This window comes from Bidens hawaiensis, unplaced genomic scaffold (assembly GCF_021521415.1).
Source record: "Bidens hawaiensis isolate Kalapana, Puna unplaced genomic scaffold, B.hawaiensis_p1.1 tig00009361_1, whole genome shotgun sequence".
Taxonomy (NCBI): Eukaryota; Viridiplantae; Streptophyta; class Magnoliopsida; order Asterales; family Asteraceae; genus Bidens; species Bidens hawaiensis.
This window is the reverse complement of record NW_027491690.1, coordinates 617,197-631,121: the sequence shown is the minus strand read 5'-3', so window position 1 is coordinate 631,121 and position 13,925 is coordinate 617,197. Positions and strand designations below refer to the sequence as shown.

Below are 13,925 nucleotides of genomic sequence, written 5' to 3'. Positions count from 1 at the left end.
TCAGTTCTTTTCAGCGCGTAACAGCTCGTTTAAGCGATTTTTCAGTTCTTTTCAGCGCGTAACAGCTCGTTTAAGCGATTTTTCAGTTCGTTTCAGCGCGTAACAGCTCGTTTAAGCGATTTTTCAGTTCGTTTCATTGCGTAACAGCTCGTTTAAGCAATTTTTCAGTTCGTTTCATCATGTAATAGCTCGTTTAAGCGATTTTTCAGTTCGTTTCATCGCGTAGCAGCTCGTGTATGCAATTTTTCAGTTCGTTTCAGTACGTAACAGCTCGTTTAAGCGACTTTTCAGTTCGTTTCAGCACGTAACAGCTTGTTTAAGCAATTTTTCAGTTCGTTTCAGCACGTAACAGCTCGTTTAAGCGATTTTTCAGTTCGTTTCAGCACGTAACAGCTTGTTTAAGCAATTTTTCAGTTCCTTTCAGCACGTAACAGCTTGTTTAAGCGACTTTTCAGTTCATTTCAGCACGTAACAGCTCGTTTAAGCGATTTTTCAGTTCGTTTTAGCATCAAATAGCTCGTTTAAGCGATTTTTAGCTCGTTTCAGCACTTAACAGCTTGCTTTAGCGATTTTTCAGTTCCTTTCATCACTTAACTGCTTGTTTCAGCATGTTTTTGTTTCGTTGTTGTCGACATTTCAGTTTCGGTTAATTTGTCGATTTTTTTTGAACGAGGACAACGGACGAAACGTTTTAGTTTTTTTACATTTTTTGTTTTATTTTTTGAGTTATGATTTTTTTATTAATTTTTTTGAATATTTTTTGATGATTTCTATTAAGATCAAAATCCCTCAAAAAAAAAAATAAAAAAAAAACAAATAAAAAATCATAACTCAAAATATAAACAAATAACGAAAAAAGTAAAAAAAACCAAAATATTTTCACCGTTAACCTCGTTCATCAAAAAAAAACCCGACAAATTAACCGAAAACGAAATGTCGACGAAAACGAATCAAAAACCTTAATCGACCCGTCTAGTGCGAAAACTCGAAAGAAACCGAAACCCAACCCGTCTAGTGCTAAAACTCGTGTCGGCACGAAAGCTGATCCGAGCCGAAACCTAAACCGATATTGTTCCAATCTAAAACCCATTTCAACCCAAACATGTCACTTTTCCTTAATACACTAACCCACATCGACCCATGTAGTTAAATTTGTCAACCCATTTTGACCCAAAAATAAGAATGTGGAATTTCAAGTGACCCATTTTGACCCATTTAATTAAAACCTATGACCCAATTCAACCCATTTGAATTTTAAAACAACCCAAATTAACCCATTTGGAATGGTTTGGGTCAAGGTTGCCACCCTTACTCAAAACAAGTGTATATTATATAACTTTGTGTATGTTGTATATTTATTGTTTACATTTAATCGACACATTTGTACGATATTTTTTTATTATTATTTATGACAATAATTTTTATAGGCATACCAATTGAAAAAATATATATATTATGCTTTAATATTTAGTGTTAAAAAACACGTTGATATATGTTAATAAATTGAGTGAAAATTATTTTTTTTTAATATAAAGAAATAATATTATATGAATAAATTGTATTTATGTTGAATAAAATGAACAATGTGTAAATAAAAAATAAAACTAAAGTAGTGTTTTTATCTTTTTAGTTATTATAGTTAAATTAGTTAGATATATTAATTTGAGAGAAATTTATTATGGTTATATTAGTTGTATTAATTTGAGAGAGAAAGTGCATTTATTGTCGCATTTACATTTTTTTTTATTTTTTTTAAATATTTAAAACCTAAAATAAAACTAGTGTCTCATATTTATTTCTTGCACTTCTCGCATTAATATCATTTCTCTCTTGAACTTAAATATTTATATATATATATATAGGGTATGGATCTTGTCAGAAGTGATATTACAGCGAGAAGTGCGAGAAGTGAAAGTATAACTCCATTAATCCCTAATTTCACTCCATTACATATGTGTAGGTGTGTTGTGTAGGTGCATATGTATGTGTGTAGGTACGTATGTTTGTATGTGTGTAGGTACATAGGTTTCTCGCACTTCTCGCTGTAAAAAAACTTCTGGAATGATCCAATACCTATATATATATATATATATATATAATGGGGGCGCTAAAGGGGCTTTAATCCACAGCGAGGTCGTTACGAAGAAGGGCTTCGAAGCCCCGTTTCTTACGTGACGATGACGTGGAACTGTGGCGATGACTTGGTCAGTATCAATTCGGTTTGTTATGGTTTCGTTCGGTTTTTATGGTACCGGTATAGTAGTTACATATGCCATAGAAACCAAATAAGGAATTCGAAAAATAAAGTCGTGACATGACCAAAATGATATCTACATGCGTTCGGTTCGTTGCAATGACGACTTCTTTATACATATGGAAGTGTAACCACGAAAAGTTACATAGTAATTTAAAAGAATCATCATATATAGGGGTATTACTTTCACAAAACCATTGGTGTGTGTTAACTATCATAATATGTTCATCTGTTAAGGGGAGATTACCATCTTTGTTGAAACTAAATTCAGTAATCAAAACTTTGGATATTGTTGTTATTTGATTATGTTCTATTGAAGAACACAATATCTAGATCCCAACCGTTTCATATAATTATTGATTTTGAAACCTTTCACTAACTTTTAATTAAAAAATTGATGATTTATTGATGAAATATTATTTCTGGAAGTTAATTTATTTAAATATATGTCACAAACATACAACTCTTTAGGCTAAGGGTAATGGGGCTTGGTTGAGCCCCAAATGAGCCAATTAAAACCCGACACGTAGGCGATGACATGACACTGGATCAAGCCCCTCAACCAAGCCCCAGTGGGTGTAGTGGTCCAGGTAATCCGGGGCTTGATCCATTTATTTTAAATATTAATTTTAATATTAGTATTAATATTCTTCTTCCTCAACTTCACTGAAACATACACACAGATCACACCACCACCATCGATCACCGGACCACCACCACCGATCACCGGACCACCACCACCACCACAGATCACACCACCACCACGATCCGGGGCTTCTTCCTCCCAAAACATACACACACTCCTCTCTCTCAAAAAAAAAAAACCCAACATACACACACTCCTCTCTCTCTCTCTCTCTCTTGCGCCCCGCGGCCACAGCCACGCCGGACCACCGCGCCCCCAACCACCTGAGGGGTGTAGCGGTGTTCGCGAGCCACGTAGGCGGCCGCTCACCCCCCACTGACTGAGCTTAAGCAGAGGAATATAGAGTTGCACAAATCGGTTTCTGTGTTCAAACAGGTTTGTGTTGAAATCCGTTCGGGTTTTGTCAAACGCAGTCAACATCGTGGTTTGGCTCAAGTTTCGGTTGAAACCAGTTTATACTCGAAAAAGGATCACTTTGGTTTTAAAACAAGATTATATACGATTAGGTTCAGGTTTAACCGGTTTCAACCCTATGAGTAAGTCCGGGTCCAAAACCAGCCCAGTTTCCAAAGCTGTTTCTGGTTTGTTTTAATAAAACGATTTACAATATCATATCATATACACAATCGTATACGGATGCCAACTTTCAACGCATTTGACTCTTTCAATCCCATTAGATCAGTTTTGTTTTGACTAAATCATTTAAGGTTTCTCATTGGATCCCAAAACAAATAGCTTAAAACTGCACAAATCAAATAAGAAACTCTTGTGATGATACATTTGGTGTTTTCCAAGGATGCATATACAAACAATGGGACCGTATATCTATACATATTATGCGCAATCAAAACTCACTTGCTATGCATCAGCCTGGTTCATACCTTCTTAATCATTTTACAGCAGGTAACTCTCGATTACCCGAGTAGATATTCACAAAGTTAATGTCATAGAGGAGTGTTGCATTTGCTGGTATATTGCAGTCACCTACAAGAACAATGCATTAAACATATTTAGCACAACTACACTTCATAAATAGAAAAACATAAAAAGAAACTACAATTTCACCAAATAAGTTATTTTTAAAAAAAAAGGTTATTGTTCAAGTTTAACCAATCAAAGAAGCTCAATTACTTTTTTAAAATAGGCCCATATCTTTTACCAATATGTACTCTTATTAACATGATATCATAAATTGTCTTATACTATGTGACTCGACCTGTTCCGAATGAAAATTTCTAATATCATGTTATTAGAAATTCAAGCACTAAAAAATACTGACACCATATGAAAAATATCGGGGCTCGGCCACCTTACGTTTACCCAACAAGGGTACATTTAACTAACCCCTTATTTATTTGATACTGAGTATACATTCAGTATCAGAAACAAAAGAACATCCAAATAAATACCAGAAAAGCAACCAGCAGGTTCAGGTCCATATGCTAGCTTCCGGAGGAATTTGAAGCTTACGTCTTCCACCTGCGCGCACAAACAATGAGTGGATTATAACAAAAAACCGGAACAGGAAGATGAATATTATTGTGTAGTTATATTTTTACCAACATGCATGGGTGGAACACCCTCTCCTCCAAAGATCCCTTGATCTAGACCCTTGATTACCTAGACAACAGACATCGTTTTATGATTAAAAAATATATATATGAAAGGGAAGGTTACCTTTCCGACACCTATCCGCATAGTGAGAGGTCTACCGCGCTTGTAACTGCTGTCGAAAACTATACCGTCAGCAAACCTTGCAGTATAGTGAATCTGTAATAAGGGAATTAAGTCACATTGTTTTACAATGATATATATATATATAGATACATATTGTGGTATCATTAATTAACACAAAGCAAGATGTGTAAATGTAACTGACATTGATTAGTGTAGAATAGGGAGCTTCTTGACCGAAACCAACGGCAAGATCGCAGTAACAGAGGCCAGAAGGAGCAAACTGGAGGTCGCAGGGGGGTTCAGCAACAGTGGCGTAGTATTCGATTCGGGTGGCATTGGCGGGATCAAGAGGGGATGAAAGTAGCATGGAAGCTGCAGCCAGCAATCCAACACCCACGCCCACCAATCCATTCTTCTTATTGGATTTTAAATTAGAATTGGAATTGGAATTGGAATTGGAATTGGAATTTGAATGTGAAGCGAAAGCGGTCAAGTGGCGGTGGTGGCCGTGGCGGAGAGATGGAGATGGTGAAGGTGAAGGTGTGGTGAGTGTAAAGATGGCCATTTTTGGAGATGAGTGGGTTTGAGTTTGTTATCCAGAGCTTGTGGATGCTAGACACAATATTCCCGCGATGGATGGATGGATGGATGGATGGATGGATGGATGGGTTTTTTTTATTTTTTTATTATTTAAATAAGATAATTTTCAACGGCTTTGATTGTTATTTGCTTTTCTAAATCCACATAATGAGTAGTCATAAAGTCTCATCTCCAGTCATTATGCAACACGTGACGTCTAGTCAGAGTTATGGTTTTATACAAAGATAGAGTGTAGTCATAAAACCTCCATAATGTCTCAACTTTATTATTTTTTTTCCTTCCACCCACGTTATATACAAAACGCACAAAAAAAATGCCATAATGCCAGGGGCCGGGGGCGGGCGGTGTGCCCCCGGCGTTATACACCATAACGCCATTATAAAGCTTGGAGTACGGATGGTCTTAGAGGGTGTTTGTGTGAGCTTTTAAAACTTATTTGATATTTATTTTTTAAAAAGCAAAATGTGTTTGATAAAGCAATTCCAAAAGCTTATAATAGAGCTTTTTAAAAGTGCTTTTGCTTTTCAAAAAGCAAATAAACAAAAAAACAATTTTAAAAGCCTCCCCAAGGGGTGTTTAATGGAGATTCATATTTGATTTTTTACTTGTGGTATTTTGGTTTGATGGATTATAGCAATGAAGGATTTGAGTTTAGCCTTGTGAAAAGCTTGTTAGTTTGAATCACGAACCTACCCGCATTTTCACCGCATGTTACGTCAGAGAGTTCTGCTGGAAAGTCGTTAATTGGCGGCCGAAGGAAAGTCGTAAATTGGCAGCCGAAGGAAAGTCGTAAATTCTGAAGCCATGATGGAACCGTTTAATAGTCTGGTCAGAGTGGAACAACGGGACTCTCAAATTTGATAAGTATGATGACCTAAACACAAAAGAAATCCGCCGTTCTAAAAGAAAGAATTTGCTTACTTCGGTTTAAATCTCAAACTTGAAAAATAATAGTTGCAATTTAATCATTCTAGGTAAAAAGTCGAAAGAGGGTATACATATATATAATTATAGTTTACTTGTATAGGGTTTGGATCAAATATAAATTAAATTAACTTGCTAACTGTAAGAATCAAATAGTGTGATTATATATACAATATAGTGTAATTATAGTGTAGTGTAATTACAGCATAGTGTAATTACATAATTACACTACTTGATTTACACAGTTACTACGTTCATTTAATTTGTACGTTAACTTCCCCCTGTTCATATATTAAACACACATAGGATTTAAAGCATTAGCATCGCCGTATTTCATATTAAAATTCATCATTGTAATCATGTGGTGATGAATGAAGATGGTAGAATTAAAAGAAATCATGTGTTGCATTAGTAATAAGCTTTTCTATCCTAACTCATATCATAATCACACAAACTCATCTCTGCATACCAAACACTCTTTAAAACACTTCTTTCAGGACATTTTAAGGGGAACTAAAGTATAAAAAGTTGCTTATCTAATTAAACAAGATCAAAACAATACAATAACAAGACTGCATTATCAATTACATGAAAATAAATATGTTATATGATTCGATTGACAGGGTTCTTAACCTTCTCTTGATCTTTATTCCATCGTTCAACCTCTTTTGCTAATAGACCTCTATTTTCCGTTTCTTCATCATCGTCGTCTTCATTTTTCTGAAACTTCTTTTTGCTTTTATTAAGAAATATTCGAGGAAAATTAAAACACATTTTTCTTCTCTTTCTCTATTAGATAGTAAGTGGCAGTTTATATATTTATTATCATTGTAGATGACAAAATGTTTTCCGATTACTGCAAGAAAGCTTGCCGTCTTACCTTTTGTCATTTATAGATGCCTACACGATTCCCAAATTGCTTACTATATTTTACTTGATTTATACTAATGTTCAACTATGCATCTGTCACATCACAGAAATCATGACTTTGTCAGTGATCGAATCAGTAATTTCTTTCTCAGTCAATACATCATATGTTGTATAATTTGTCCCTCACACGACCCATATGGCCAACTTCTCCATGTTATACAGCTCAAAAACCCATTTAACACGTCACTGTAATCTGGATAACATGTTTGTAGTGTTTATTTTTAGTCTGGTCCAAATGAGTATCGCCTTTATAATAGGACGGCTTGACAAAAATATATATCAACCATAAGATATCAATCTGTACGTCTCTCACTACAAGTACAAGCCAGTATAATATCAACTTTCGCCAAACATCAGTTGTAAAAATGAAGTCTATTGGCATTCAACCAACCAAACAAAAACGGTGTCAACTCACGAACACCACAAGAACTTTGGTCAACTTACGAACACGACAAGAACATTGGTCAACTTCAAAGTCCAATTTCTTGTTTTATTCTTTAACCGAGAAGGAGTGCGATTTAAGGGTGACTCACAGATGTAGCATAAGATTGAAGAAGAGTTAGGGCTTGCTCCGTGATTGCCCGATTCCTTGCTTGTCGTACCCAATCACCCACAACCTCTGCTGCCTGGCTACCTTTTAGACCGTTTTCAAGCGTCTCTGCAGCTTCCAAAAGTTTCCCATCGGCTAACATCTTTTCCACTCGGTTTATAACTGACTCGATCCCGTCACCTGAACTGTCACCTTCCTTCACCTGAAACTTGAATCATGATTAGATAATGTAATTAGGGGTGTCAATTCCTGACACGACCCGAAACCCGACACGAAAAAATATAGGTTTTGGGTCGTTTGACACGACCCATTTTCTTAAACAGTTCAACCCTAACCCGACACGTTTAAAAAACAGGTCAACCCGAAACCCGACCTGTTAAAAAGTGGGTTGACCTGTTAACCCGTTTAACAATTTTAGAGAAGTTAATATTTATATTTTACAGAGAAGATGTTTTAAATTTTAAAGTTAAATACTTAGTTTGTTAATTTTTCATATATCAATTAACTTTTAAAAGTAAAATATATTGTTTTTACACTACTTTTATATACTTTTACTTCTAATAATTTAATTTTATTAGTTCTAACTGTATATTCTCTGGTTATTTCATTCCTTTGTTCTTATCTTGAGCTAAATATGTGAACCTAAGTTTGTTAATTGAGAATGAGAGATAAATACACAAAGACTATTAGATTTATCAAAAATTATTAACAAGTTTTATATGAATAAGAGTAATTAATTGTTTAGTTTATTACTAATCAATAGATATTACTCACATTCATATATGAACGTAAAATTGGTTAACCTGAAACACAACCAGAAAACGACACGAATTTATATGGGTCGACACGACCCGACACGAATAAAAATATGGGTTGGGTTAGGGTTGAAGAATCTCAACACGCTAACCCGAAACCCATCAACCCGTCAACCCGGCACGATTGACACCCCTAAATGTAATACAGTAATAATCAGTTTTTATGTTGGCCATGAGTACCAGGTTAATAGTAAACTCACGGGACGTCGGGACCCAACAATAAAAACAGTAACAATTAGTTTGTGTTTTGATGGAGTGATATTTATTATGATTTTCCTGGCGCAGCAAAAGTGATTAACTGATTATAATTAATCTATAATATTATTACTAGAATTAAATACGATGAACAAAAACTTAATCTTTTAAAGAGCTTATAATATAAAATTTGAATAGTTCAAAAAGATATTTTGCCATATTCTGAAACTTATTACCTCAACAATATATAAGTCACAAATGTGTACGCACCTTTAGTACTGATGCAATGTAGGCCAATGAATGCGCCAAAATGCCACCGCCACCTGGAGGCATTAGACTGTAATGTTGCAGAGTCCCTTTCAAGCCGTCAAACTGGGATTAGACAGTAGACAGAACATAATTATAAAGTATAACCATAAGTCCATAACCTCTGATAGCTTTACAAGACATCTAAAGCTAGGTGCGTGAATATTGCAAAATTTTACTTCTGAGATATCAAAAAATATTATTGTACCATTCCTGCATTGCGTCAAACTTGTTTCCAAGGATCAATGTAAAAAGATAATTGCATTTTCAGTTTATAAGCATATAAAATAAACAAAAATAATAAAAAAAGTGGATGCATTCAGCGATTAAAATAATCTAAGTTCATACATGTCTGGCATATTAAAGCAAACTAAAACTGAAGAAAACATATATTCTCTTACTATTTTATAGGTTTAAAATTACAACCACATCCAACTTGCAGATACCTCGGCCGATGTGTGCGCTGAAGGCAAATAGTCTTTGTATTGTGTGTATGATAAGAATTTAAAATTGCCATATCGGACAACAGTTTGGGTTGATTCATTAGTTCTTTTTTTTTCAAAAACTATGTAGTAGAATAATATTTGGCAGATACTAAAATAAAAACTGGTAATATATATCTATGAGCAAGTAAGTCAATTATCAAAATAAAAATATATTCTCACCAAAAAAAAATCACTCAAGATGGCAACCAAATCAAAAAATGTATGATAATCACTTTTAGCTTGTCCATTATACATGTTTAATTATTACATTAAAATAAATATTTAAGGCAACTGCTTTTAAATAAAAGAAAGTTTTACCTTGTGATTTAACTGTAATATGGTATCGGTGCCTTTTTCGAGTGTCTCTTCTGGAAGAGATTCCATGACCAAACCTAATAGTGAGTCTTTATCAACTCCATCCGTGTAAGTTTTAAGGGCTTCTACTTCTTTTTGTATAGGTAGTCCTTTAGACAAAGCATCTTCAAGTGCAAGAGCACCCTGCAAAAAGAAAATGATAATTTACTTAAATTATTACACACCAAAATAACTACAAATTATGCGAAGCATGCATTGTTAACAGTAAATATACTTAAAACACAATATTTCACTGCTACCCATTTATTAGAGCCAAGAAAACCACCCTTTTAAAAAGACCTAATAGTAAACATTATGTGACATTATTTGCCTACGCCTTTGTTGCGGTTCAATCAAAACTAGAGTTGTTCTAAAAGCTCGTGGCGCGTTCAAAATCAGCTCGTTTGTAAATAAGCCAAGCCCGAGCCGGCACAATCGGTAAACGAGCAGAGCTGAGCCTGCATAGTCCTTAAACAAGTCAAGCTCAAGCCAAGGTCGGTTCGAAATCAAACGGGCAGAGCTCGAGCCGGCACAATCGGTAAACGAGCAGAGCAGAGCTGGTACGGTCTGCAAACAAGCCAAAGTCTGACCGGCTCGCGGCTCGCTAGTTAGCTGTCTCGTTTAGAATAGAGCCTGAGTTTGGAAACTCCAAGAAAATGGGTAACCGGATGGAACATATCAATAGAACAAATTTAAATCCTAACTAAAAACTTTCATAGAGCAAATTATATAAAAGGTGAACAAACAAACCAATGCAAGCTTGTGGACAGAATGGCTTTGGCGAGCCTCTTCAGATCGAGCATAGAATGCCATGCATAAAGCATTTATCTACATAGTACACCAAACATACTGCGATTAGTTTCCTCAAAAACACAACTAACCCAACTTCAAATGATTATGTCATACATTGAGATTTGCTTCCTCCAGTTTTTCAATTTGAGATGCCTTCTCCTTCGCAATTGCTGCAAGCAATTCAGCTTTTGTCAAATCCTTCAACTTACTTAATTCCATTTCTGTTTCAGCCTCCTGAAAATTTCAAGATTAACAAACTCTATAACTGCTATTTAGATTACAAAATTGTTGAAATATGGTCAAATAGTGGTCAACCACCTTTCTTTCAATCTCCGATCTGAACTCCTCTTCTAACTTTTCTTGAAGTGATTTGATAGCAGCAGCCGCTTTCAGCTTTTCTTTATGTAACTCCTACAAATAGGTTTTATGTTTTCATAAGGACCGAACCAAAACATAACTCTTGGTTTGGTTTGCTATCGGTATTGCACGTAAAGAAAACCGAAAAAACGAACCGAACCAAATATATGGATTTTAATATGTAGTGTAACCTAAACATTTTAGACCATATGTATAATAATCAATTAATCATTAATTAACAAAAAGATTTTGGCTCAAATCATTATTTTGGGCCATTTTTTTATCAGTCCAAAATTTCCAAGACAAATGGTAAAACCAAATCAAAACCAAAAACCAAAAAAAACAAAACCTTACAGTTTTAACCAACCTAAAAACTGACTTAGCGGTTTTTGGTTCGGTATTAGCCCAAAATCGACCCATCTAAACAAAATGTACAAAACCTTATCCAAAATAGTCTCTCTTTCAGCATACATAAGTTCCCGGGCTCTGGCATCTTTTAGTTCCTTTTCATATTTCTCCTGAAATATTTTAGTCAAAAGTTAAGCAGGTAATCAAATTGAATAATAATAATAATAATAATAATAATAGGTGTAGACAAAGCAAACAATTAAGTGGTAAATAATCTTGCCTTCAATAACCTCTTTTCTTCAGAAAAGACACGCGCATCTAAATCCGCCTGTCTTTTTTCAGCTGTGTGAATGGCCTCCAACAGATCCAAAATTAATGTTCCGTTCTTTGACACGTCATCATTACCTTTAAGAGCCGCGGCTACTTCCTTCATTTCACATCACAGGCAGTTAGTTATTCTTTCTATAAATTATGTGGTATTACTGTGTAAAGTGTAAACAAGTGAACTCGAGATAGACTCGCTATAAGCTCGAATCAAGCTGAGCTTAAACGAGCTTGAGGCTTACAAGGATTGCTTAACACGAGCCCGAGCCTGAGCTTCACTTATTGAGCTTGAGTAGGCTCGCGAGCCTAAACAAGCACAGTATTTATGTTTGTGTTGAGTATTATTTACAAAATAACAGTCATTAAACATAAAACTATAATGAAAATAACTAAATAGCAAATTTTATGTTATACTAAAAAATATTTATAAAAGTATAATAAAATTTATAAAATTTTTATAAAAATTTATGAAAGTATAAATGCATATAAATATACTAATAAATAACGGGGCGAGCTTGAGCTTGAAAAACCTCTCATTCTCACGACTCGTAAGTTAAACTAGCCAAGCTAGAGCTCTCAAAACTTAATGAGCCAAGCTCGAGCTCTCGTAAGTTAAACAAGCCAAGCTATCATAAGTTAAACGAGCAGAGCTCCCGTAAGTTAAACAAGCCAAGCTTGAGCTCTCGTAAGTTAAATGATGAGCCGAGCTCTCTTAAGTCATAAGTTAAGCGAGCCGAGCTCTCATAACTTAAACAAGCCAAGCTTGAGCTCTCGTAAAACTCTCATAAGTTAAACGAGCCGACCTTGAGCTATTGTAAGTTAAACGAGTTGAGCTCGAGCTTAAACAAGCTCAGGATCGGATTAGCTCGTTTACACCTCTATTTGGCATCTAAGTATCTAACCTTATCCAGATACGAAGATGCTGCAGCATTTTGTTCCACCTGATCTCTTACAAGGTATTCATCAAGAAGGGAATTCGGCTCATTGGAATCATTGCTCACATCACCCTTCATATAAAAACAAAATGAACATAAAAACTAGCTGCAAACGAAATTAAACAAAATAAAGAAGAAGCACCTGTGGCATATCTGTACTATCTAGCTGCTGAGGCGGCTCCGACTTCATCACACTTTCTTCAATAACCGGATCAACAACCTCATGTTGCTCTGTAGAACTCTTCACATCTTGGTGTTTTGTACTAAAATCCTCTTGAACCGGTGCTACTGAATCAACACCCGCATCATCAGAAGTTGAAATATTATTGTCGGAAACCGCATCCGATGTCTCATTCGGCAATTCCTTTATCTCAGGCCGATCAATCTTAACGCTTTCTTCACCATGGTCAACAGTCAGACTCGTTACCTCAGACTCTTGAACATTTTGAACATCATCAACTTGTTCTGCAGTTTCACTGTTTTGTGGTTCTTCGTGAACAACCGGAACAGGCTGTGTATTAATATTAATATTACTATTACTATTATCTGGTTCTTTAGTGATATGTTTATTATCTAAGTAACCAGTCTGGTAAGCTGCTATAACAGAAGCAGCACCTAGGGCTACAGTTCCAATGAAAACTTTGGAGACATTCGTCCAGGAATCGGACGGTTTGCCAGTCGAGTTCGGCTGAGATGCAACAGAATATTCCTTCCTAGAAGAAAGATACCAAGGTATCTGCTACAAATGTATCAATGATTATTAATTAATAACAAGTGTAGAACAATCTGCATTTAATCAATTAAGATGAGTATAGACTATAGAACATGCCTGTGTAGTAATCCGTGGTGAAAGTCGTCCAATTGATCGACGAGAAGATAGTTGCAGTATAGACCTTCAAAATAAGAAGCAAATTGATCATGTAAACCCTAGGTATGATTATGAAGGTTGATAATAATAATAATGAAATTGAAGTAATGAAGATGCATATTTGATTTGTATGTACCTTCGCAGCATGTCGATGGATTCACGTTATTGAAAATGGAGAGACGAACTGAGAGCGATTTAGGGCATCCGGATTCACTTTTCTTATTATCATTGTTTATGGAATCTGCAAATTTTATAAAAATTTGAGCATTTTTTATATTTTTTTTTGTTTTAAGGGTTCGATTATAATTTTAAATAGTTTCAAAAAGGTCGAGGCTCCAAGCTCGGGCTCGTGGCTCGCTCGATAAAAGCTCGAATAAAACAAGCTAAAAAACTTGATTTGAAACATCCTGAGCTGAGTTAGCTTCATTTTTGTAACTGAGCCAAAATCGACCTAGGCTCGACTCGATCATGGCTCGGCTTGTTAACTCGATCTTAATCTCGTATAACTTCAAAATCAAGCTAGAGCCTTAGTTGAGTTGCCCCGTTTAGTTTCGAGCCCGAGCTC

General features: G+C 35.3%; 1 protein-coding gene and 1 pseudogene across 2 annotated transcripts; both read right to left on the bottom strand.

Moving 5' to 3' along the window:
• Nucleotides 1-3,563: 3,563 nt before the first annotated feature.
• Nucleotides 3,564-5,199, bottom strand: LOC143532148 (photosynthetic NDH subunit of lumenal location 4, chloroplastic-like; annotated as a pseudogene). The gene is made up of 5 exons (XR_013135128.1): nucleotides 4,780-5,199; nucleotides 4,578-4,670; nucleotides 4,460-4,520; nucleotides 4,310-4,379; nucleotides 3,564-3,884 (listed from the first exon to the last, which is right to left on the bottom strand). The product of XR_013135128.1 is annotated as a photosynthetic NDH subunit of lumenal location 4, chloroplastic-like (transcript).
• A 2,272-nt stretch (nucleotides 5,200-7,471) lies between these two features.
• Nucleotides 7,472-13,604, bottom strand: LOC143532150 (MICOS complex subunit MIC60, mitochondrial-like). Its single transcript, XM_077027279.1, has 12 exons — nucleotides 13,497-13,604; nucleotides 13,322-13,385; nucleotides 12,635-13,228; nucleotides 12,460-12,564; nucleotides 11,514-11,660; nucleotides 11,326-11,403; nucleotides 10,847-10,939; nucleotides 10,643-10,762; nucleotides 10,487-10,564; nucleotides 9,701-9,880; nucleotides 8,862-8,963; nucleotides 7,472-7,783 (listed from the first exon to the last, which is right to left on the bottom strand). Exons 1-12 carry the CDS (start codon nucleotides 13,505-13,507, stop codon nucleotides 7,550-7,552), a joined length of 1,806 nt encoding a protein of 601 aa, XP_076883394.1. The 5' UTR covers nucleotides 13,508-13,604; the 3' UTR covers nucleotides 7,472-7,549.
• Nucleotides 13,605-13,925: the final 321 nt, after the last annotated feature.

What these genes read in the sequence shown, in the direction of transcription:
- LOC143532150 (XM_077027279.1), bottom strand. An exon ending in CATCTTCGTATCTGGATAAG is followed by an intron (nt 11,661 to 12,459) that starts GTTAGATACTTA and finishes TGTGAAATGAAG; the next exon opens with GAAGTAGCCGCGGCTCTTAA. An exon ending in TGGAGGAAGCAAATCTCAAT is followed by an intron (nt 10,565 to 10,642) that starts GTATGACATAAT and finishes TGTACTATGTAG; the next exon opens with ATAAATGCTTTATGCATGGC.